Raw genomic sequence first — 24,269 nt, 5'->3', positions numbered from 1 at the left:
TCGGAATTTTGCAGGTAGTTCTCCATTTTTTTTATTTTTTTATTTTTTTTTTGTACAAATACTGTATTGGCAAAGTGCAATATGTTGAAAATTAGGATTTAGTTGGACAATTAACACAACAAAACGCAATACACAAACAGCAATAACAACCCATTTAATCTTTTACTGTTTGGAAGGACAGATTACTTCAAAGGGGATAAAGTTGACTAAAGTGAAAGAATAGGAGTGTCGCTGTCTGTGGTACTGAAAGACGAGGTAGCACTGGGAGTGCTGAGAAAACACAGCAGGAACCAGAGAGAAGTGGTGGAAAATCAGAGAACAAAATGATTCTATACAATCAAACGCAGCATCTCAACTACGTAAACTGTGTTCTGCAAACACTGACAAGTCATTAGTCAATTAATATGGAAGAAAAAAGTAGAAATAAGTAAACAACGTCTTATATCTAGTTTCTGCGCAAGAGAAAAAATATGGATTTACTTTAGGCAGGTCAAAGATTTCATCCTAGCTGTCTGTTAATGTAAGCTAAAATTCAAAGAGTGGACGCTGGAGTCAACAAATACAGCACACACTCAACAGGGAGGGAATGGTGGGATTAGAAGGTGCATAGAGCCAGGGAGTGTGAGTCAGGTGACAAAGGGAACTGACACTTTTGGTAATAGTGGTTGATTGTGAATCACAAGTGTATGCAAACGAACACCATCTTGAAATTTCACAAGCTGCAAGAGCGAAATTGGATACAAGAAGCTATGAGTATGTGTTCAGAAAAAAATGCAACCATTTGAAAGCGGTGTGTGTCAAAAAGCCTGTCACTGTCCAAGATTGAAGAACAAGATAACTTTCGAGTTTCTGAATTTGGATAGAAAAGCAGTATTCCTATCAACTGATGAGGAGTGAGATGCTGTCCAAGGTGCTGAAAATGACGAGTAGCAAGCAGCAGTTCACCGTCGATGTAATCAAAAAACAGAAAGAATAATAATGGCACAGAGACGAGATGACATTATTAAACTGACCTCTAGAGGAGAGTCTGGTTCATCCAGGATGCTCTTCTCACTCTGTATCCGCTGCATCGTCCCTGTAGAACTGGGGTCCATTATCAACACGTTCTGACTACCAGCTCCGCCGAACTTACAGTCACTCCTTCTGGAGTCAGTCGTCCTGCACACCTCGTAGTTGTACACATGTGGGAGAGTCCCTGTCCCCAAAGTGTCTGAGTAACGTGGAGGATAATATGGAATCACAGGGAGACTGGAGTGATAGAGGACGCGAGACTGTCTCCATCTGTAGATTTTCACTGATATAATAACCACTAAACACGTGATGAACAGGAAGGACACTACAGCCAAAGCCAGCACTAAGTAAAAAGTCAGGTTGTCATTGTACTCCTTGTCGTGAGGAAAGTCAGTGAACTCCGACAGCACTTCCGGGAAGCTGTCCGCCACCGCCACGTTAACAATGACTGTAGCTGAACGAGAGGGCTGCCCGTTGTCCTCCACTATAACAGTCAGTCTCTGTTTCACAGCATCTTTATCAGTCACCTGGCGGATAGTTCGGATTTCTCCATTCTGTAAGCCCACTTCAAACAGCGCCCTGTCTGTGGCTTTCTGCAGTTTATAGGAGAGCCAGGCATTCTGTCCAGAGTCCACATCAATAGCCACCACTTTAGTCACCAGATAGCCCACATCTGCTGAACGAGGCACCATTTCAGCCACCACAGAGCCTCCAGTCTGGACCGGGTACAGAACCTGAGGAGGGTTGTCGTTCTGGTCCTGGATCATTATTTTCACAGTCACGTTACTGCTGAGTGGAGGAGAGCCTCCATCCTGCGCTTTCACGACGAAAACCAGCAGTTTGATCTGCTCATAATCAAATGAACGCACTGCGTGTATCACTCCGCTCTCTGCATTTATAGAAACATATTCAGAAACTGGAGACGCACCGATATTTGCATCTTCCAGAATATAAGATATTCGGGCGTTCTGGTTCTCATCAGGATCTTGAGCTCTCAGCGTGAGAACAGAAACACCAGGAGAGTTGTTCTCTGAGATGAACGCATTGTAAACACTCTGTGGAAACACTGGAGCATTATCGTTCACATCAGACACCTTTAAATGAAAGGTTTTCTTTGTGGAGAGAGGAGGCATTCCTGCATCTGTTGCTACTACAGTGATGTTATATTCTGAAACACGTTCACGATCTAATACAGTGTCTGTTACCAAAGTGTAGTAATTCCTTAAACTAGATTTAACCTTGAAAGGTGCATTTTGCTCTATTCTACATGATACCTGTCCGTTTTCACCTGAATCGAAATCTTTTATATTGATAATGCCAATAGTTGTGCCTAGAGGAGAGTCCTCTGACACAGGACTCGTGAATGACATTTCGTTGAGAATAGGGGCGTTGTCATTTACATCAGTCACCTCAATTATTACTTTACTTGAGTCCGTCAACCCCCCCTGATCTTTTGCATCAATTCTAAGCTCATATTTCTTGTCTTTTTCAAAATCTATTGGACCTGAAACAAATAATGTACCGGAGACTTGATCTATGGACAACAAATCAGCGATATTGCTCTTCACGTTTGATATTGAATATGTGATGTAACCATTCGATCCACTATCTGCGTCTGTAGCATTAACAGTGACGATATTCGTGCCCCTTGAAGCATTTTCAATCACAGTGGCTTTATACACTGATTGGTTGAAAACAGGAGCATTGTCATTTGCATCTAAAACCGTTATGTCTATACTTACGGTGCCAGATCTCTGTGGGTTCCCACCGTCTACTGCTACAAGCTTTAAAGAGAGATGAGGAGCCTCCTCTCTATCTAACTGCTTCTGCAGCACCATCTCTGCATATTTACTCCCGTCAGGATTCACATGCTGCTTCAAAACGAAATTGTCGTTTGAGGTTAAAACATAATTCTGCAGCCCATTGACGCCAACATCGGGATCCTCCGCACTGTCCAGCACAAATCGCGCCCCTAGGTTAGCTGACTCGCTTATGTCTAACATAATGTCAGCTTTCTTGAACACAGGAGGATGATCATTCACATCTAACACTTCAATCGTTATGTGATGGAGCTCCATGGGATTTTCTAAAATGATTTCAAAGCTGAAGCTGCACGGTGTCACATCTCCACAGAGCTGCTCTCGGTCAATTCTCTCATTCACGACTAGAATCCCTTTGTCTGTCTTCAGCTCGGTGTACTGGATGTTTTCTCCGGTCACGATACGGGCCCGACCAGAACGAAGCCTTCTCAAATCTAAACCAAGGTCCTGCGCTACATTACCAATCAGGGAGCCTTTCTTCAACTCCTCTGGGATAGAGTAGCGGATCTGTCCAGCAACATTATTTAACACAAAGAACAACAACATAATCATTATCCGCTGCAGTCCGACATACAAACGCCATTTGCAGAGTGGTTGCTGATACGCCATGTCAGAGAGGGAAATTTCCGAGGAAAAAACACGCGAAATTCTTCGATCTGAATTCATTAACATCCACTCCTCGAGGTGTGATTTGTTCAAATATCAAAAAACGAGAGGAAAAAGCGCAATAATACTAACAAAAGACACTTCCTTTTTCGACTGTGAATAGCTGTCTAGTGCTGTCTGAACGGCCGCTTCAATATGATCTCACAAAGAACGCCCCTGAATGCACCACAGAGATGATGGGTACAAATTATATCCTTGTTCAACAGCGTCACTCAGAGTCCGAAACGAGAACACCAACACCATTATTATTACTAATAGTAGTAGTAGTAGTAGTAGTAGTAGTATTGTTTATATTATTAATATTATAATCAGCATCAGTACAGTTTACAAACGGTGGCGATTCTGATATTAATAGAAGTGAAAGGTGAAAAATGATCAGGGCAGAAAATGATCTCAGTTAAAAGAGAGCTGTCCGCAATGTGGCGCTGAAAGAACCATGTGCAGTGGTTTTCAATTCAACTGTGAGAAAAATACGTTTAGAGATGTAATTTCAATTCACAGGAAAAGAGCTGACACAAGTGTATAATCTATGTATTGCACCTCACCTCTAGAGGAGAGTCTGGTTCATCCAGGATGCTCTTCTCACTCTGTATCCGCTGCATCGTCCCTGTTGAACTGGGGTCCATTATCAACACGTTCTGACTACCAGCTCCGCCGAACTTACAGTCACTCCTTCTAGAGTCAGTCGTCCTGCACACCTCGTAGTTGTACACGTGTGGGAGAGTCCCTGTCCCCAAAGTGTCTGAGTAACGTGGAGGATAATATGGAATCACAGGGAGACTGGAGTGATACAGGACGCGAGACTGTCTCCATCTGTAGATTTTCACTGATATAATAACCACTAAACACGTGATGAACAGGAAGGACACTACAGCCAAAGCCAGCACTAAGTAAAAAGTCAGGTTGTCATTGTACTCCTTGTCGTGAGGAAAGTCAGTGAACTCCGACAGCACTTCCGGGAAGCTGTCCGCCACCGCCACGTTAACAATGACTGTAGCTGAACGAGAGGGCTGCCCGTTGTCCTCCACTATAACAGTCAGTCTCTGTTTCACAGCATCTTTATCAGTCACCTGGCGGATAGTTCGGATTTCTCCATTCTGTAAGCCCACTTCAAACAGCGCCCTGTCTGTGGCTTTCTGCAGTTTATAGGAGAGCCAGGCATTCTGTCCAGAGTCCACATCAATAGCCACCACTTTAGTCACCAGATAGCCCACATCTGCTGAACGAGGCACCATTTCAGCCACCACAGAGCCTCCAGTCTGGACCGGGTACAGAACCTGAGGAGGGTTGTCGTTCTGGTCCTGGATCATTATTTTCACACTCACGTTGCTGCTGAGTGGAGGAGAGCCTCCATCCTGCGCTTTGACGACGACCTGCAGCTGTTTTATTTGCTCATAATCAAACGAACGAACCGCGCTGAGAACTCCAGTTTCAGAGTTTAAGGACACATACGTGGAAACTGGACTTCCGCTGACTTGTGTGTCTTCTAAAAGATAAGAGATTCTCGCGTTTTGATTCCAATCAGAGTCTCGAGCACTCACAGCAAAAATGGAAATTCCAGGGGAATTATTCTCTGTGACGTAAGCAGAGTAGCTGTTTTTATCAAATAACGGTGCGTTGTCATTTACATCAGAAATCTTAAGGTGTAATTTGGTTGAGCTGGAAAGAGGTGGTGAGCCAAAATCACTGGCTGTTATTGTTATGTTATATTCTGAGACAGATTCTCGATCAAAATGTTGATCTGCGATCAAATTGTAATAGTTTGTCAGAGAGGATTCAATCTTAAAGGGAAGTTTTCCATCTATCGAACATTTAATTTGTCCATTTTTCTCAGAATCTGCGTCTTTTATGTTTAAAATGGCAATGGTTGTTCCGGGAGGCGCATCCTCAGACAATGGACTTGAAAATGACATAATATTTATAACCGGGGCGTTGTCGTTGACATCAAAAACATCAAATATTACTTTACTTGTCCCAGTTAAGCCACCGTGATCCTTCGCCTCGACCCTAACTTCATATTTTCTGTTTTTTTCATAATCTATCTGACCGGACACAGAAATTGTGCCGGTGTTTTCATCAATACTGAATATATCTGCTGCACTGCCTTTCGTTTTAGACAAGCTGTAAGTAATGAGTCCATATGAACCGCTGTCAGCGTCTGTTGCATTTACAGTGATAAAACTTGTGCCTTTAACTGTGTTTTCCATCACAAAAGCTTTATACACGGATTGATTAAAGACTGGGGCATTGTCGTTTGCGTCTAACACAGTGACATCTATATTTACTGTACCAGATCTCTGTGGTGTTCCTCCGTCCACTGCAATCAGTTTCAAAGACAGATGTGGGTGTTGCTCTCTGTCTAAAGGTTTCTGCAGCACCATTTCAACATATTTACTTCCATCTGGATTTGCATGTTGCTTCAATATGAAATTGTCATTTGGTGACAAAATATACTCCTGCAGAGCATTTTGCCCCACATCTAGATCCTCTGCACTCTGCAGAGGAAACTGTCCGCCAACTACAGCTGATTCACTTATTTCCAGGGAAATAGGTTTGTCTTTATTTGGGAAGACCGGAGCGTGATCATTTATGTCTAAAACCTCCACAGTTATTCTGTGAAGTTCCATCGGGTTTTCCAAAATCACTTCAAAGCTGAAGCTACATGGCGTTACGTCACCGCAGAGCTGCTCTCGGTCTATTCTCTCATTCACGACGAGAATCCCTTTGTCTGTCTTCAGCTCGGTGTACTGGATGTTTTCTCCGGTCACGATACGGGCCCGCCCAGAACGGAGCCTTCTCAGATCTAAACCAAGATCTTGCGCTACGTTACCAATAACAGATCCTTTCTTCATCTCCTCTGGGATAGAATAACGAATCTGTCCACCTACCATGTTAACCACATGAAGCAGCAACACGAGCAGTCCTATTTGCCGTCGAAATCCATAAAACAATCGCCATCTTGTGGATATGTAGGTGAAACATCCTCTTTCTGCCATCATGGCAAAAAAAAAAAAAAATAGAAAAGGGCGATTTATATCCACTTGATATGATGATTGAGAGTCTCTAATGTGTCCCGGTAATATCTCAAGACGTCAACCACGTTTACATGTAAGTCTGAGAGACCATGTTCTCTCTTTAGCGCCTCAAACCTCGATTAAACACAGAGAGCCTTCTTTACTGTGCAGTCAGTCAGGGGATGGACTGAATGACGACACAACACAGAAAATATTTCATTGACCAACAGCGTCCCTCAGAGTCTAAAGAGTGAACACCAGGCTGAGAACACAGAACCAACACTGTACATGAGACTCATACGAGTAACATGTTTAATAGTTTGGTTTTTATACCATACAAAATCACATTATTTGTAAATTAAAGCAAGTATCAATTCAACACGTCATCATAACGAATGCAATGAAAAGGGAAAAAATGAAACATGCGCCTAATTAGAGGGAGAAGAGAAAAGACAGTGACGTCATCAGTTTCAACAATGTTCCAACAACTCAGCCGATCCACCTGAATACATGAAACTCCCGTTCTCAAACGCAGTAAAACACGCATATAAGCTAAGCAATCGTTATTGTAGGGATAAAAAGAAAGGTTTTGATCATGAAAACAATGTTATGCAACGCCAGAACAAAGCATTGTTGTATAAGGAGTTACGCTACAGAAAACCTAATATGGAAATGAAAAAGTCGTTAACGTATTATTAATGTCTGAAAAAAAAGACAAAGCATCTATGAGAGGATTTCTGTTAAATGGTAGAACATGTTGCCAATAGGAAGAGTAAGCTGTAGGGTGACTTTTACACAGTGCAGGGGAAGAATTCATGCCATTCTATACAAACTGACTGCGACGCTGTCCAAGGTGCTGAAAGTGAAAATACCGAATGACAAACACAGAGACCGCATGTGAATTTGAACTGTTTAACTGACCTCCAGAGGAGAGTCTGGTTCATCCAGGATGCTCTTCTCACTCTGTATCCGCTGCATCGTCCCTGTAGAACTGGGGTCCATTATCAACACGTTCTGACTACCAGCTCCGCCGAACTTACAGTCACTCCTTCTGGAGTCAGTCGTCCTGCACACCTCGTAGTTGTACACGTGTGGGAGAGTCCCTGTCCCCAAAGTGTCTGAGTAACGTGGAGGATAGTATGGAATCACAGGGAGACTGGAGTGATACAGGACGCGAGACTGTCTCCATCTGTAGATTTTCACTGATATAATAACCACTAAACACGTGATGAACAGGAAGGACACTACAGCCAAAGCCAGCACTAAGTAAAAAGTCAGGTTGTCATTGTACTCCTTGTCGTGAGGAAAGTCAGTGAACTCCGACAGCACTTCCGGGAAGCTGTCTGCAACCGCCACGTTAACAATGACTGTAGCAGAACGAGAGGGCTGCCCGTTGTCCTCCACTATAACAGTCAGTCTCTGTTTCACAGCATCTTTATCAGTCACCTGGCGGATAGTTCGGATTTCTCCATTCTGTAAGCCCACTTCAAACAGCGCCCTGTCTGTGGCTTTCTGCAGTTTATAGGAGAGCCAGGCATTCTGTCCAGAGTCCACATCAACAGCCACCACTTTAGTCACCAGATAGCCCACATCTGCTGAACGAGGCACCATTTCAGCCACCACAGAGCCTCCAGTCTGGACCGGGTACAGAACCTGAGGAGGGTTGTCGTTCTGGTCCTGGATCATTATTTTCACACTCACGTTACTGCTGAGTGGAGGAGAGCCTCCATCCTGCGCTTTCACGACGAGCTGCAGCTGTTTGATCTGCTCATAATCAAATGAACGCACTGCATGTATCACTCCGCTCTCTGCATTTATAGAAACATATTCAGAAACTGGAGACGCACCGATATTTGCATCTTCCAGGATATAAGATATTCGGGCGTTTTGGTTCTCATCAGGATCTTTAGCTCTCAGCGTGAGAACAGAAACACCAGGAGAGTTGTTCTCTGAGATGAACGCATTGTAAACACTCTGTGGAAACACTGGAGCATTATCGTTCACATCAGAGACCTTTAAATGAAAGGTTTTCTTTGTGGAGAGAGGAGACATTCCTGCATCTGTTGCTACTACAGTGATGTTATATTCTGAAACACGTTCACGATCTAATACATTGTCTGTTACCAAAGTGTAGTAATTCCTCAAATTAGATTTAATCTTGAAAGGTGCGTTTTGTTCGATTCTACAGTTAACTTGTCCGTTTTCACCGGAATCAAGATCTTTTACATTTATAATGCCAATAGTTGTTCCAGTAGGGGAATCTTCTGACACAGGACTGGTGAATGACATGACGCTAAGAGTTGGGGCGTTGTCATTTACATCAATTACTTCAATTACTACTTTACTTGAATCTGTTAAACCTCCCTGATCTTTTGCCTGAATCCGAAGTTCATATTTCTTGTCTTTTTCATAATCAACAGATCCGGTTATTGAAATTACACCAGTCCTTTCATCAATCATAAACAAACCATTCAGTCCACTATTGAGATCTGAGAAATAATACGTCACTATATTATTTGAGCCAAAATCTGCGTCAGTAGCCATAACGGTGGTGACGTAAGTGTCTCTGGGAGAGTTCTCCATCACTGTAGCTTTGTACACAGACTGATTAAATACAGGCGCGTTGTCATTGGCATCAAGAACAGTGATATCTATGTTTACTGTACCAGATCTCTGCGGAGTTCCACCGTCGACAGCTATTAGCTTTAGAGACAGATGCGGATTCGTCTCTCTGTCTAATGGCTTCTGTAACACCATCTCTGCATACTTCTTTCCATCCGCATTCGAGTTTTGCTTCAGAACAAAATTATCATTCTCGGACAGAAAATATTCTCTGAGTCCATTCACACCTACATCTGGGTCTTCTGCACTAGTTAATGAAAAACGAGCACCTGCATTGGCGATTTCGCTGATATCAAAAAGGATTTTGTCTCTTTTGAACGAGGGCGAATGATCATTTATATCTGTGATTTCAACTGTGATTTGATGAAGCTCCATGGGGTTTTCTAAAATCACCTCGAAGCTGAAACTACACGGTGTCACGTCCCCGCAAAGCTGCTCTCGGTCTATTCTCTCTTTGACGACTAGAATCCCTTTGTCTGTCTTCAGCTCGGTGTACTGGATGCTCTCTCCGGTCACGATACGGGCCCGACCAGAACGAAGCCTTCTCAGATCCAAACCCAGGTCCTGTGCTACGTTACCGATCAGAGATCCTTTCTTCATCTCCTCTGGGATTGAATATCGGATGTGTCCGCTCACCATCGAGGTGACATAAAAAAGGAAGAACACAAAATGCCAATTCTGTCCGCAGCCAAAGCGCCATTTTACGCACCGGGTGTAGGCTGATATTCCACGAGCCATAGCAAAAGTAAAGCACGAAAATATGTCCAACAATGATCCAAGCACGACACTTATCCTGATATAACTCTCAACAAAGAAGAATGCTTATCTACTCTCATTCAAAGGTATATATCTGAATAGATATATAACGTGAAGAGAGTCTGTCTTCCTCGCCTATCAGCCCACATAATGCACCCTGTCTCCTTTTCTCTCATTGGCCACTGTGCTGAGGGAGGAGACAGTGTGGTAATGTTGTACAGGTTCTGTTGGATTGACCAACAGCGTCCCTTAGAGTACAAAGTCTGTAACATCATGCAACATAGAATGTAACATATAGATGTCAAATGATTGTTAGTATTTGCTTGGTGGAAAAAATAAATATTTCAGCGCAGTGTAGCGGAAAATAAAGCATTAAAAAAGGAAAAAATCTCACCCTGACTTTAGGCATAGTATTGTTTTGTTTTTTGTTTTTTTTTTCAATGTAAACAGCACTGAAAACATACAAATATGTGTAGAAACAACGCACTGCGATATATCCGACACATTAACAGGGGGAAAAAAGTGAAAAAATGAAAGGAAGAAAAATAATTGTATCACTAGTCGGTGAAAGGATGGGAGACAAAGTGCACACTTTCTGTAAAAATAGTTGATGGTTAAATCGAGCAGTAAATGGAGCACCTCTAAGTGCCAATACAAAAATCTCAGTCACAAGCAAACCATCTATTTAGACAATCGTGAATGAATGCACGCACAGATCGTCTGGAAAATATGCAAGCTGCAGAAGCGAAATTCGACACCAGCAAGCGAAAGTATTTGTTCACACAAATAAATAGGAACCATTTCAAACTGACTTGTAAAAAAAAAAAAAAAAAAAAGAAGAGGCATGTCACTGTCAAAGAGTACAAGATAATCTTCGAGGTTCTGAATGTGGATAGAGAAGAAGTATTCCTATCAACTGAGACTGAGACAGATGCTGTCCAAGGTGCTGAAAATGACATGTGGCGAGCAACAGTTCAACATCAATGTAATCAAACGCAGACATACAAATCATAGTACAGAGATGAGACGAAATCATTGAACTGACCTCTAGAGGAGAGTCTGGTTCATCCAGGATGCTCTTCTCACTCTGAATCCGCTGCATCGTTCCTGTAGAACTGGGGTCCATTATCAACACGTTCTGACTACCAGCTCCGCCGAACTTACAGTCACTCCTTCTGGAGTCAGTCGTCCTGCACACCTCGTAGTTGTACACGTGTGGGAGAGTCCCTGTCCCCAAAGTGTCTGAGTAACGTGGAGGATAATATGGAATCACAGGGAGACTGGAGTGATACAGGACGCGAGACTGTCTCCATCTGTAGATTTTCACTGATATAATAACCACTAAACACGTGATGAACAGGAAGGACACTACAGCCAAAGCCAGCACTAAGTAAAAAGTCAGGTTGTCATTGTACTCCTTGTCGTGAGGAAAGTCAGTGAACTCCGACAGCACTTCCGGGAAGCTGTCCGCCACCGCCACGTTAACAATGACTGTAGCTGAACGAGAGGGCTGCCCGTTGTCCTCCACTATAACAGTCAGTCTCTGTTTCACAGCATCTTTATCAGTCACCTGGCGGATAGTTCGGATTTCTCCATTCTGTAAGCCCACTTCAAACAGCGCCCTGTCTGTGGCTTTCTGCAGTTTATAGGAGAGCCAGGCATTCTGTCCAGAGTCCACATCAACAGCCACCACTTTAGTCACCAGATAGCCCACATCTGCTGAACGAGGCACCATTTCAGCCACCAGAGAGCCTCCAGTCTGGACCGGGTACAGAACCTGAGGAGGACTGTCGTTCTGGTCCTGGATCATTATTTTCACACTCACGTTACTGCTGAGTGGAGGAGAGCCTCCATCCTGCGCTTTGACGACGAGCTGCAGCTGTTTGATTTGCTCATAATCAAACGAACGAACCGCGCTGAGAACTCCAGTTTCAGAGTTTAAGGACACATACGTGGAAACTGGACCTCCGTTGACTTGTGTGTCTTCTAAAAGATAAGAGATTCTCGCGTTTTGATTCCAATCAGAGTCTCGAGCACTCACAGCAAATATGGAAATTCCAGGGGAATTATTCTCTGTGACGTAAGCAGAGTAGCTGTTTTTATCAAATAACGGTGCGTTGTCATTTACATCAGAAATCTTAAGGTGTAATTTGGTTGAGCTGGAAAGAGGTGGTGAGCCAAAATCACTGGCTGTTATTGTTATGTTATATTCTGAGACAGATTCTCGATCAAAATGTTGATCTGCGATCAAATTGTAATAGTTTGTCAGAGAGGATTCAATCTTAAAGGGAAGTTTTCCATCTATCGAACATTTAATTTGTCCATTTTTCTCAGAATCTGCGTCTTTTATGTTTAAAATGGCAATGGTTGTTCCGGGAGGCGCGTCCTCAGACAATGGACTTGAAAATGACATAATATTTATAACCGGGGCGTTGTCGTTGACATCAAAAACATCAAATATTACTTTACTTGTCCCAGTTAATCCACCGTGATCCTTCGCCTCGACCCTAACTTCATATTTTCTGTTTTTTTCATAATCTATCTGACCGGACACAGAAATTGTGCCGGTGTTTTCATCAATACTGAATATATCTGCTGCACTGCCTTTCGTTTTAGACAAGCTGTAAGTAATGAGTCCATTCGAACCGCTGTCGGCGTCTGTAGCATTTACAGTGATAATACTTGTGCCTTTAACTGTGTTTTCCATCACAAAAGCTTTATACACGGATTGATTAAAGACTGGGGCATTGTCGTTTGCGTCTAACACAGTGACATCTATATTTACTGTACCAGATCTCTGTGGTGTTCCTCCGTCCACTGCAATCAGTTTCAAAGACAGATGTGGGTGTTGCTCTCTGTCTAAAGGTTTCTGCAGCACCATTTCAACATATTTACTTCCATCTGGATTTGCATGTTGCTTCAATATGAAATTGTCATTTGGTGACAAAATATACTCCTGCAGAGCATTTTGCCCCACATCTAGATCCTCTGCACTCTGCAGAGGAAACTGTCCGCCAACTACAGCTGATTCACTTATTTCCAGGGAAATAGGTTTGTCTTTATTTGGGAAGACCGGAGCGTGATCATTTATGTCTAAAACCTCCACAGTTATTCTGTGAAGTTCCATCGGGTTTTCCAAAATCACTTCAAAGCTGAAGCTACATGGCGTTACGTCACCGCAGAGCTGCTCTCGGTCTATTCTCTCATTCACGACGAGAATCCCTTTGTCTGTCTTCAGCTCGGTGTACTGGATGTTTTCTCCGGTCACGATACGGGCCCGCCCAGAACGGAGCCTTCTCAGATCTAAACCAAGATCTTGCGCTACGTTACCAATAACAGATCCTTTCTTCATCTCCTCGGGGATAGAATAACGAATCTGTCCACCTACCATGTTAACCACATGAAGCAGCAACACGAGCAGTCCTATTTGCCGTCGAAATCCATAAAACAATCGCCATCTTGCGGATGTGTAGGTGAAATATCCTCGATCTGCCATCATGGCAACAGAGAATAGAAAAGGGCGATTTATATCCACTTGATATGATGATTGAGAGTCTCTAATGTGTCCCGGTAATATATCAAGACGTCGTCCACGTTTACATGCAAGTCTGAGAGACCATGTTCTCTCTTTAGCGCCTCAAACCTCGATTAAACACAGAGAGCCTTCTTTACTGTGCAGTCAGTCAGGGGATGGACTGAATGACGACACAACACAGAAAATATTTCATTGACCAACAGCGTCCCTCAGAGTCTAAAGAGTGAACACCAGGCTGAGAACACAGAACCAACACTGTACATGAGACTCATACGAGTATCATGATTAATATTTTGATTGTTGTACTATACAAAATCACATCATTTTTAAATCAATGAAAGTATCAGTTGAAAAAGTTATTAAACCTAATGTATTGAAAAGGAAACTATCAACCATGAGCGTTATTAGAGGAAGAAGAAAAAAGACAGTGAAGTCTTAATTTTCAAGAATGTTGCTACAACTCAGCCGATCCACCTGAATACATAAAACTCCGGTTCTCAAACGAAGTAAAACACGCCTATAAGCTAAGCAATCGTTATTGTAGTGATAAAAAGAAAGGTTTTGATCATGAAAACAATGTTATGCAACGCCAAAACAAAGCATTGTTGTATAAGGAGTTACGCTACAGAAAACCTAATATGGAAATGAAAAAGTCGTTGACGTATTATTAATGTCTGAAAAAAAGACAAAGCATCTATGAGAGGATTTCTGTTAAATTGTAGAACATGTTGACAATAGGAAGAGTAAGCTGTAGGGTGACTTTTACACAGTGCAGGGGAAGAATTCATGCCATTCTACACAAACTGACTGCGACGTTGTCCAAGGTGCTGAAAGTGAAAATACCGAAAGACAAACACAGAGACCACATGTGAATTTGAACTGTTTAACTGACCTCTAGAGGAGAGTCTGGTTCATCCAGGATGCTCTTCTCACTCTGTATCCGCTGCATCGTCCCTGTAGAACTGGGGTCCATTATCAACACGTTCTGACTACCAGCTCCGCTGAACTTACAGTCACTCCTTCTGGAGTCAGTCGTCCTGCACACCTCGTAGTTGTACACGTGTGGGAGAGTCCCTGTCCCCAAAGTGTCTGAGTAACGTGGAGGATAATATGGAATCACAGGGAGACTGGAGTGATACAGGACGCGAGACTGTCTCCATCTGTAGATTTTCACTGATATAATAACCACTAAACACGTGATGAACAGGAAGGACACTACAGCCAAAGCCAGCACTAAGTAAAAAGTCAGGTTGTCATTGTACTCCTTGTCGTGAGGAAAGTCAGTGAACTCCGACAGCACTTCCGGGAAGCTGTCCGCCACCGCCACGTTAACAATGACTGCAGCTGAACGAGAGGGCTGCCCGTTGTCCTCCACTATAACAGTCAGTCTCTGTTTCACAGCATCTTTATCAGTCACCTGGCGGATAGTTCGGATTTCTCCATTCTGTAAGCCCACTTCAAACAGCGCCCTGTCTGTGGCTTTCTGCAGTTTATAGGAGAGCCAGGCATTCTGTCCAGAGTCCACATCAACAGCCACCACTTTAGTCACCAGATAGCCCACATCTGCTGAACGAGGCACCATTTCAGCCACCACAGAGCCTCCAGTCTGGACCGGGTACAGAACCTGAGGAGGGTTGTCGTTCTGGTCCTGGATCATTATTTTCACACTCACGTTGCTGCTGAGTGGAGGAGAGCCTCCATCCTGCGCTTTCACGACGAAAACCAGCTGTTTGATCTGCTCATAATCAAACGAACGAACTGCGCTGAGAACTCCAGTTTCAGAGTTTAAGGACACATAAGTAGAAACTGGACTTCCGCTGACTTGTGTGTCTTCTAAAAGATAAGAGATTCTCGCGTTTTGATTCCAATCAGAGTCTCGCGCGCTGACAGCAAAAATGGAAATTCCAGGGGAATTATTCTCTGTGACGTAAGCAGAGTAGCTGTTTTTTTCGAATAATGGTGCGTTGTCATTTACATCAGATATCTTCAGATGTAACTTTGTTGAACCGGAAAGAGGAGGAGTCCCGAAATCAGTGGCTGTTATTGTTATGTTATATTCTGAGACAGATTCTCGATCAAAATGTTGATCTGAGATCAAATTGTAATAGTTTGTCAGAGAGGATTCAATTTTAAAGGGAAGTTTTCCACCTATCGAACATTTAATTTCCCCGTTGTTCTCATAATCTGCATCTTTTACGTTGAAAACGGCAACAGTTGTACCAGGAGGCGCATCCTCAGACAGTGGACTGGAAAATGACATGATATTTATAACCGGGGCGTTGTCGTTGATATCAACAACATCAATAATAACTTTACTTGTCCCGATTAGGCCACCGTAATCCTTCGCCTCGACTCTAACTTCATATTTTCTGTTTTTTTCAAAATCTATCTGACCGGACACAGAAATTGTGCCGGTGTTTTCATCAATACTGAATATATCTGCTGCGCTGCCTTTCATTTTAGACAAGCTGTAAGTAATGAGTCCATTCGAACCGCTGTCAGCGTCTGTAGCATTTACTGTGATAATACTTGTGCCTTTAACTGTGTTTTCCATCACAGATGCTTTATACACGGATTGATTAAAAACCGGAACATTGTCGTTTGCGTCTAACACAGTGACATCTATATTTACTGTGCCAGATCTCTGTGGTGTTCCTCCGTCCACTGCGATCAGTTTCAAAGTCAATCGTGCGTGTTGTTCTCTATCTAAAGGCTTTTGCAGCACAATTTCACAATGTTTACTTCCATCTGGATTTCCATGTTGCTTCAATATGAAATTGTCGTTTGGAGATAAAATATAATCTTGCAGAGCGTTTTGCCCCACATCTAGATCCTCCGCACTCTGCAGAGGAAACTGCACTCCGACTGAGGCTGATTCACTTATTTCAAAAGTGATAGGCTTATCTCTATTTGGGAAGACTGGAGCGTGATCATTTATATCTAAAACCTCGACAGTTATTCTGTGAAGTTCGATTGGATTTTCTAAAATCACTTCAAAGCTGAAGCTACATGGCGTTACGTCTCCGCAGAGCTGCTCTCGGTCTATTCTCTCATTCACGACGAGAATCCCTTTGTCTGTCTTCAGCTCGGTGTACTGGATGTTTTCTCCGGTCACGATACGGGCCCGCCCAGAGCGGAGCCTTCTCAGATCTAAACCAAGATCTTGCGCTACGTTACCAATAACAGATCCTTTCTTCATCTCCTCGGGGATAGAGTAACGAATCTGTCCACCTACCATGTTAACCACATGAAGCAGCAACACGAGCAGTCCTATTTGTCGTCGAAATCCATAAAACAATCGCCATCTTGCGGATATGTAGGTGAAACATCCTTGATCTGCCATCATGGCTACAGAGAATAGAAAAGGGCGATTTATATCCACTTGATATGACGATTGAGAGTCTCTAATGTGTCCCGGTAATATCTCAAGACGTCATCCACGTTTACATGTAAGTCTGAGAGACCATGTTCTCTCTTTAGCGCCTCAAACCTCGATTAAACAGGGAGCCTTCTTTACTGTGCAGTCAGTCAGGGGATGGACTGAATGACGACACAACACAGAAAATATTTCATTGACCAACAGCGTCCCTCAGAGTCTAAAGAGTGAACACCAGGCTGAGACCACAGAACCAACACTGTACATGAGACTCATACGAGTATCATGTTCAATAGTTTGATTTTTATACAATACAAAATCACATTTACATTTGTAAATCAAATCAAGTATCAGTTGAACAAGTTATTATAACTAATGCATTGAAAAGGAACCAGTGAAACATGCGCGTTATTGGAGGAAGAAGTGAAAAGACAGTGAAGTCTTAATTTCCAAGACTGTTGCTACAACTCAGCCAATCCATCTGAATACATGAAACTCCCGTTCTCAAACGAAGTAAAACACACATATGAGCTAAAAATCATTGAAGTAATAAAAAATAGTCATGATCATGAAACCTGAGTTATGCATTCCTACAACAAGACATTTCTGTATAAGGTGTTACGCTACAGAAAAAAATAATAATATGGAAATGAAAAAGCCGTTAGTATACTGTTAATGTCGCGAAAACAAACAAAGCATCTGTGAGAGGATTTCTGTTCAGTGTTCGAATGTGTTGCCAATAGGAAGGGTAAGCTATAGGGTGACTTTTTAAACTGAAGGGGAAGAATTCATGTCATTCGACGGAAACTGACTGAGACGCTGTCCAAGGTGCTGAAAGTGAGTGTACGGACTGACGAACACAGAGACCACATGTGAATTTGAACTGTTTAACTGACCTCTAGAGGAGAGTCTGGTTCATCCAGGATGCTCTTCTCAATCTGCATCTGCTGCATCGTCCCTGTAGAACTGGGGTCCATTATCAACACGTTCTGACTACCAGCTCCGCTGAACTTACAGTCACTCCTTCTGGAGTCAGTCGTCCTGCACACCTCGTAGTTGTACACGTGTGGGAGAGTCCCTGTCCCCAAAGTGTCTGAGTAACGTGGAGGATAATATGGAATCACAGGGAGACTGGAGTGATACAGGACGCGAGACTGTCTCCATCTGTAGATTTTCACTGATATAATAACCACTAAACACGTGATGAACAGGAAGGACACTACAGCCAAAGCCAGCACTAAGTAAAAAGTCAGGTTGTCATTGTACTCCTTCTCGTGAGGAAAGTCAGTGAACTCCGACAGCACTTCCGGGAAGCTGTCCGCCACCGCCACGTTAACAATGACTGTAGCTGAACGAGAGGGTTGCCCGTTGTCCTCCACTATAACAGTCAGTCTCTGTTTCACAGCATCTTTATCAGTCACCTGGCGGATAGTTCGGATTTCTCCATTCTGTAAGCCCACTTCAAACAGCACCCTGTCTGTGGCTTTCTGCAGTTTATAGGAGAGCCAGGCATTCTGTCCAGAGTCCACATCAACAGCCACCACTTTAGTCACCAGATAGCCCACATCTGCTGAACGAGGCACCATTTCAGCCACCACAGAGCCTCCAGTCTGGACCGGGTACAGAACCTGAGGAGGGTTGTCGTTCTGGTCCTGGATCATTATTTTCACACTCACGTTACTGCTGAGTGGAGGAGAGCCTCCATCCTGCGCTTTCACGACGAAAACCAGCTGTTTGATCTGCTCATAATCAAATGAACGCACTGCGTGTATCACTCCGCTCTCTGCATTTATAGAAACATATTCAGAAACTGGAGACGCACCGATATTTGCATCTTCCAGAATATAAGATATTCGGGCGTTCTGGTTCTCATCAGGATCTTTAGCTCTCAGCGTGAGAACAGAAACACCAGGAGAGTTGTTCTCTGAGATGAACGCATTGTAAACACTCTGTGGAAACACTGGAGCATTATCGTTCACATCAGACACCTTTAAATGAAAGGTTTTCTTTGTGGAGAGAGGAGGCATTCCTGCATCTGTTGCTACTACAGTGATGTTATATTCTGAAACACGTTCACGATCTAATACAGTGTCTGTTACCAAAGTGTAGTAATTCCTCAAATTCGATTTAATCTTGAAAGGTGCGTTTTGTTCGATTCTACAGTTAACTTGCCCGTTTTCACCTGAATCAAGATCTTTTACATTTATAATGCCAATAGTTGTTCCAGAAGGGGAATCTTCTGACACAGGACTGGTGAATGACATGACGCTAAGAGTTGGGGCGTTGTCATTTACATCAATTACTTCAATTACTACTTTACTTGAATCAGATAATCCTCCCTGATCTTTTGCATCAATTCTAAGCTCGTATTTCTTATCTTTTTCATAATCAACAGATCCTGTTATTGAAATGACGCCTGTTTTTTCATTAATCATAAACAAATCCCTGAGAACACTATTGATATCTGAGAAATAATACGTCACTACACTATTTGAACCAACATCTGCGTCAGTAGCATTAACAGTGGTGACGTACGTGTCTCTGGGAGAGTTCTCCATCACTGTAGCTTTGTACACAGACTGATTAAATACAGGCGCGTTGTCATTGATATCAAGAACAGTGATATCTATGTTTACTGTACCAGATCTCTGCGGAGTTCCACCGTCGACAGCTATCAGCTTTAGAGACAGATGCGGATTCGTCTCTCTGTCTAATGGTTTCTGCAACACCATCTCCGCATATTTCTTTCCATCCGCATTCGAGTTTTGCTTCAGAATAAAATTGTCATTCTCAGTCAGAAAATATTCTCTGAGTCCATTCACACCTACATCTGGGTCTTCTGCACTAGTTAACGAAAAACGAGCACCTGCGTTAGCGGATTCGCTGATGTCAAAGTGGATTTTGTCTCGTTTGAACGAAGGCGAATGATCATTTATATCTGTGATCTCAACTGTGATTTGATGAAGCTCCATGGGGTTTTCTAAAATCACCTCGAAGCTGAAACTACACGGTGTCACGTCTCCGCAAAGCTGCTCTCGGTCTATTCTCTCTTTGACGACTAGAATCCCTTTGTCTGTCTTCAGCTCGGTGTACTGGATGCTCTCTCCGGTCACGATACGGGCCCGACCAGAACGAAGCCTTCTCAGATCCAAACCCAGGTCCTGTGCTACGTTACCGATCAGAGATCCTTTCTTCATCTCCTCTGGGATTGAATATCTTATATGTCCGCTCACCATCGAGGTGACATAAAAAAGGAAGAACAGAAGATGCCAATTCTGTCCGCCGCCAAAGCGCCATTTAACGCACCGGGTGTAGGCTGATATTCTACGAGCCATAGTGAAGGAAAAACACAAAAATATGGCCAACAATGATCCAAGCACGAAACTTATCCTGAAACAACTCTCAAAAAAGAAGAATGGTTATCTACGTTCAATCAAAGGTATATATCTGAATAGATATATAAACTGAAGCGAGTCTGTCTTCCTCGCCTATCAGCCCACATAATGCACCCTGTCTCCTTTTCTCTCATTGGCCACTGTGCTGAGGGAGGAGACAGTGTGGTAGTGTTGTACAGGTTCTGTTGGATTGACCAACAGCGTCCCTTAGAGTACAAAGTCTGTAACATCATGCAACATAGAATGTAACATATAGATGTCAAGTGATTGTTAGCATTTGCTTGGTGGAAAAAATAAATATTTCAGCGCAGTGTAGCGGAAAATACAGCATTAAATAAGGAAATAATCTCACCCTGACTTTAGGCATATAATTGTTTTTTTTTTAATGTAAATAGCACTGAAAACATACAAATATGTGTAGAAACAACGCACTGCGATATATCCGACACATTAACAGCGGGAAAAAAGTGAAAAAAGAAAGGAAGAAAAATAATTGTATCACTTGTCGGTGAAAGGATGGGAGACGAAGTGCAAACTTTCTGTAAAAAGAGTTGATGGTTAAATCGAGCAGTAAATGGAGCACCTTTAAGTGCCAATACAAAAATCTCAGTCACAAGCAAACCATCCATTTAAACAATCATGACTGAATGCACGCACAGACCGTCTGGAAAATATGCAAGCTGCAGAAGCAAAATTCGACACCAGCAAGTGAAAGTTTTTTTTCCACACAAATAGGAACCATTTCAAACTGACTTGCGTGTAAAAAAAAAAAAAAAAAAAAAAAGCATGTCACTGTCAAAGAGTGAAGTACAAGATAATCTTCGAGGTTCTGGATGTGGATAGAGAAGAAGTATTCCTATCAACTGAGACTGAGAGAGATGCTGTCCAAGGTGCTGAAAATGACGTGTGGCGAGCAACAGTTCACAATCAATATAATCAAACGCAGACGTACAAATCATGGCACAGAGATGAGACGAAATCATTGAACTGACCTCTAGAGGAGAGTCTGGTTCATCCAGGATGCTCTTCTCACTCTGAATCCGCTGCATCGTCCCTGTAGAACTGGGGTCCATTATCAACACGTTCTGACTACCAGCTCCGCCGAACTTACAGTCACTCCTTCTGGAGTCAGTCGTCCTGCACACCTCGTAGTTGTACACGTGTGGGAGAGTCCCTGTCCCCAAAGTGTCTGAGTAACGTGGAGGATAATATGGAATCACAGGGAGACTGGAGTGATACAGGACGCGAGACTGTCTCCATCTGTAGATTTTCACTGATATAATAACCACTAAACACGTGATGAACAGGAAGGACACTACAGCCAAAGCCAGCACTAAGTAAAAAGTCAGGTTGTCATTGTACTCCTTGTCGTGAGGAAAGTCGGTGAACTCCGACAGCACTTCCGGGAAGCTGTCGGCCACCGCCACGTTAACAATGACTGTAGCTGAACGAGAGGGCTGCCCGTTGTCCTCCACTATAACAGTCAGTCTCTGTTTCACAGCATCTTTATCAGTCACCTGGCGGATAGTTCGGATTTCTCCATTCTGTAAGCCCACTTCAAACAGCGCCCTGTCTGTGGCTTTCTGCAGTTTATAGGAGAGCCAGGCATTCTGTCCAGAGTCCACATCAACAGCCACCACTTTAGTCACCAGATAGCCCACATCTGCTGAACGAGGCACCATTTCAGCCACCACAGAGCCTCCAGTCTGGACCGGGTACAGAACCTGAGGAGGGTTGTCGTTCTGGTCCTGGATCATTATTTTCACACTCACGTTACTGCTGAGTGGAGGAGAGCCTCCATCCTGCGCTTTCACGACGAAAATCAGCTGTTTGATCTGCTCATAATCAAATGAACGCACTGCGTGTATCACTCCGCTCTCTGCATTTATAGAAACATATTCAGAAACTGGAGATGCACCGATATTTGCATCTTCCAGAATATAAGATATTCGGGCGTTTTGGTTCTCATCAGGATCTTTAGCTCTCAGCGTGAGAACAGAAACACCAGGAGAGTTGTTCTCTGAGATGAACGCATTGTAAACACTCGGTGGAAACACTGGAGCATTATCGTTCACATCAGACACCTTTAAATGAAAGGTTTTCTTTGTGGAGAGAGGAGACATTCCTGCATCTGTTGCTACTACAGTGATGTTATATTCTGAAACACGTTCACGATCTAATACAGTGTCTGTTACCAAAGTGTAGTAATTCCTCAAATTAGATTTAATCTTGAAAGGTGCGTTTTGTTCGATTCTACAGTTAACTTGCCCGTTTTCACCTGAATCAAGATCTTTTACATTTATAATGCCAATAGTTGTTCCAGAAGGGGAATCTTCTGACACAGGACTGGTGAATGACATGACGCTAAGAGTTGGGGCGTTGTCATTTACATCAATTACTTCAATTACTACTTTACTTGAATCTGTCAAACCTCCCTGATCTTTTGCCTCGATCCTGAGCTCGTACTTCTTGTCTTTTTCGTAATCAATAGACCCTGTTATCAAAATGATACCATTCTTTTCATTTACTGTGAACAAATTACCAAGTCCACCACTGAGATCTGAGAAATAATACGTCACTACACTATTAGACCCAGAATCTGCGTCACTGGCATTAACAGTGGTGACGTACGTGTCTCTGGGAGAGTTCTCCATCACTGTAGCTTTGTACACAGACTGATTAAATACAGGCGCGTTGTCATTGTTATCAAGAACAGTGATATCTATGTTTACTGTACCAGATCTCTGCGGAGTTCCACCGTCGACAGCTATCAGCTTTAGAGACAGATGCGGATTCGTCTCTCTGTCTAATGGCTTCTGTAACACCATCTCTGCATACTTCTTTCCATCCGCATTCGAGTTTTGCTTCAGAACAAAATTATCATTCTCGGACAGAAAATATTCTCTGAGTCCATTCACACCTACATCTGGGTCTTCTGCGCTAGTCAGTGGAAAACGAGCACCTGCATTAGCTGATTCGCTAATTTCAAATTGCATTCTGTCTCGTTTGAACGAGGGCGAATGATCATTTATATCTGTGATCTCAACTGTGATTTGATGAAGCTCCATGGGGTTTTCTAAAATCACCTCGAAGCTGAAACTACACGGTGTCACGTCTCCGCAAAGCTGCTCTCGGTCTATTCTCTCTTTGACGACTAGAATCCCTTTGTCTGTCTTCAGCTCGGTGTACTGGATGCTCTCTCCGGTCACGATACGGGCCCGACCAGAACGAAGCCTTCTCAGATCCAAACCCAGGTCCTGTGCTACGTTACCGATCAGAGATCCTTTCTTCATCTCCTCTGGGATTGAATATCGGATATGTCCGCTCACCATATAAGTGAAATAAAAAAGGAAGAACACAAAATGCCGATTCTGTCCGCAGCCAAAGCGCCATTTAACGCACCCGGTGTAGGCTGATATTCCACGAGCCATAGCAAAAGAAAAAAACATGAAAATATGTCCAACAATGATCCAAGCACGACACTTATCCTGAAATAACTCTCAACAAAGAAGAATGGTTATCTACGTTCAATCAAAGGTATATATCTGAATAGATATATAAACTGAAGAGAGCCTGTCTTCCTCGCCTATCATCCCACATAATGCACCCTGTCTCCTTTTCTCTCATTGGCCACTGTGCTGAGGGAGGAGACAGTGTGGTAATGTTGTACAGGTTCTGTTGGATTGACCAACAGCGTCCCTTAGAGTACAAAGTCTGTAACACCATGCAGCATGGAATGAAATATGGAGAAGTTAAGTAGTTGATAGGATTTGATTGGTGGAAAAAACAAATAGTTCAATACAGTGTAGCGGACAACACAACATTAAATAAGGAAATGATCGCACCCTGACTTTAGGTATACTATTTTTTTTTATGCAAATAGCACTCAAAACATACAAATATGTGTAGAAACAACACACTGCAATATATCCGCCACACTGACAAAGTAAAAAAAAAAAAAAGAAGAAGAAGAAGAAAAAAGACAATTGTATCACTAGTCGGTGAAAGGGAGGGAGACAAAATTCAGACTTTTGGTAATAGTGGTTGATTGTGAATCACAAGTGTATGCAAACG

General features: G+C 42.9%; 7 protein-coding genes across 29 annotated transcripts in view; all 7 read right to left on the bottom strand.

Annotated features, from left to right (window-relative positions):
* Nucleotides 1-24,269, bottom strand: part of LOC119007663 (protocadherin gamma-C5-like) — a 261,083-nt gene that overhangs the window by 123,424 nt on the left and 113,390 nt on the right. The window contains exon 1 of one of the 23 annotated variants that reach the window (XM_037077479.1): nucleotides 17,697-20,167. The exons of the other annotated variants lie outside the window; for them this stretch is intronic. Within the exon in view, the coding sequence (XP_036933374.1) occupies nucleotides 17,697-20,135 (2,439 nt within the window). The 5' untranslated portion in view covers nucleotides 20,136-20,167. Of the gene's footprint in view, nucleotides 1-17,696; nucleotides 20,168-24,269 lie in introns of those variants that run through there. 23 annotated transcript variants of the gene reach the window in all.
* Nucleotides 137-3,612, bottom strand: LOC119007666 (protocadherin beta-16-like). Its single transcript, XM_037077522.1, has 2 exons — nucleotides 1,014-3,612; nucleotides 137-913 (listed from the first exon to the last, which is right to left on the bottom strand). Exons 1-2 carry the CDS (start codon nucleotides 3,501-3,503, stop codon nucleotides 713-715), a joined length of 2,691 nt encoding a protein of 896 aa, XP_036933417.1. The 5' UTR covers nucleotides 3,504-3,612; the 3' UTR covers nucleotides 137-712.
* LOC119008039 (protocadherin gamma-A12-like) lies at nucleotides 3,948-6,671 on the bottom strand. Its single transcript, XM_037078068.1, has 2 exons — nucleotides 4,043-6,671; nucleotides 3,948-3,956 (listed from the first exon to the last, which is right to left on the bottom strand). The coding sequence occupies exons 1-2, from the start codon at nucleotides 6,494-6,496 to the stop codon at nucleotides 3,948-3,950; spliced, it is 2,463 nt and encodes an 820-aa protein (XP_036933963.1). The 5' UTR covers nucleotides 6,497-6,671.
* Nucleotides 7,424-10,009, bottom strand: LOC119007678 (protocadherin gamma-A10-like). Its single transcript, XM_037077534.1, has one exon. It carries the CDS (start codon nucleotides 9,869-9,871, stop codon nucleotides 7,424-7,426), a length of 2,448 nt encoding a protein of 815 aa, XP_036933429.1. The 5' UTR covers nucleotides 9,872-10,009.
* LOC119008036 (protocadherin gamma-A12-like) lies at nucleotides 10,139-13,585 on the bottom strand. The gene is made up of 2 exons (XM_037078065.1): nucleotides 10,907-13,585; nucleotides 10,139-10,152 (listed from the first exon to the last, which is right to left on the bottom strand). The coding sequence occupies exons 1-2, from the start codon at nucleotides 13,386-13,388 to the stop codon at nucleotides 10,139-10,141; spliced, it is 2,496 nt and encodes an 831-aa protein (XP_036933960.1). The 5' UTR covers nucleotides 13,389-13,585.
* LOC119007676 (protocadherin gamma-A11-like) lies at nucleotides 14,308-16,932 on the bottom strand. Its single transcript, XM_037077533.1, has one exon. It carries the CDS (start codon nucleotides 16,768-16,770, stop codon nucleotides 14,308-14,310), a length of 2,463 nt encoding a protein of 820 aa, XP_036933428.1. The 5' UTR covers nucleotides 16,771-16,932.
* Nucleotides 17,656-23,813, bottom strand: LOC119007674 (protocadherin gamma-A3-like). The gene is made up of 2 exons (XM_037077531.1): nucleotides 21,188-23,813; nucleotides 17,656-17,696 (listed from the first exon to the last, which is right to left on the bottom strand). Exons 1-2 carry the CDS (start codon nucleotides 23,642-23,644, stop codon nucleotides 17,688-17,690), a joined length of 2,466 nt encoding a protein of 821 aa, XP_036933426.1. The 5' UTR covers nucleotides 23,645-23,813; the 3' UTR covers nucleotides 17,656-17,687.

Source organism: Acanthopagrus latus, chromosome 18, assembly GCF_904848185.1.
Source record: "Acanthopagrus latus isolate v.2019 chromosome 18, fAcaLat1.1, whole genome shotgun sequence".
Taxonomy (NCBI): domain Eukaryota; kingdom Metazoa; phylum Chordata; class Actinopteri; order Spariformes; family Sparidae; genus Acanthopagrus; species Acanthopagrus latus.
This window is presented reverse-complemented; position numbering and strand designations above follow the sequence as displayed.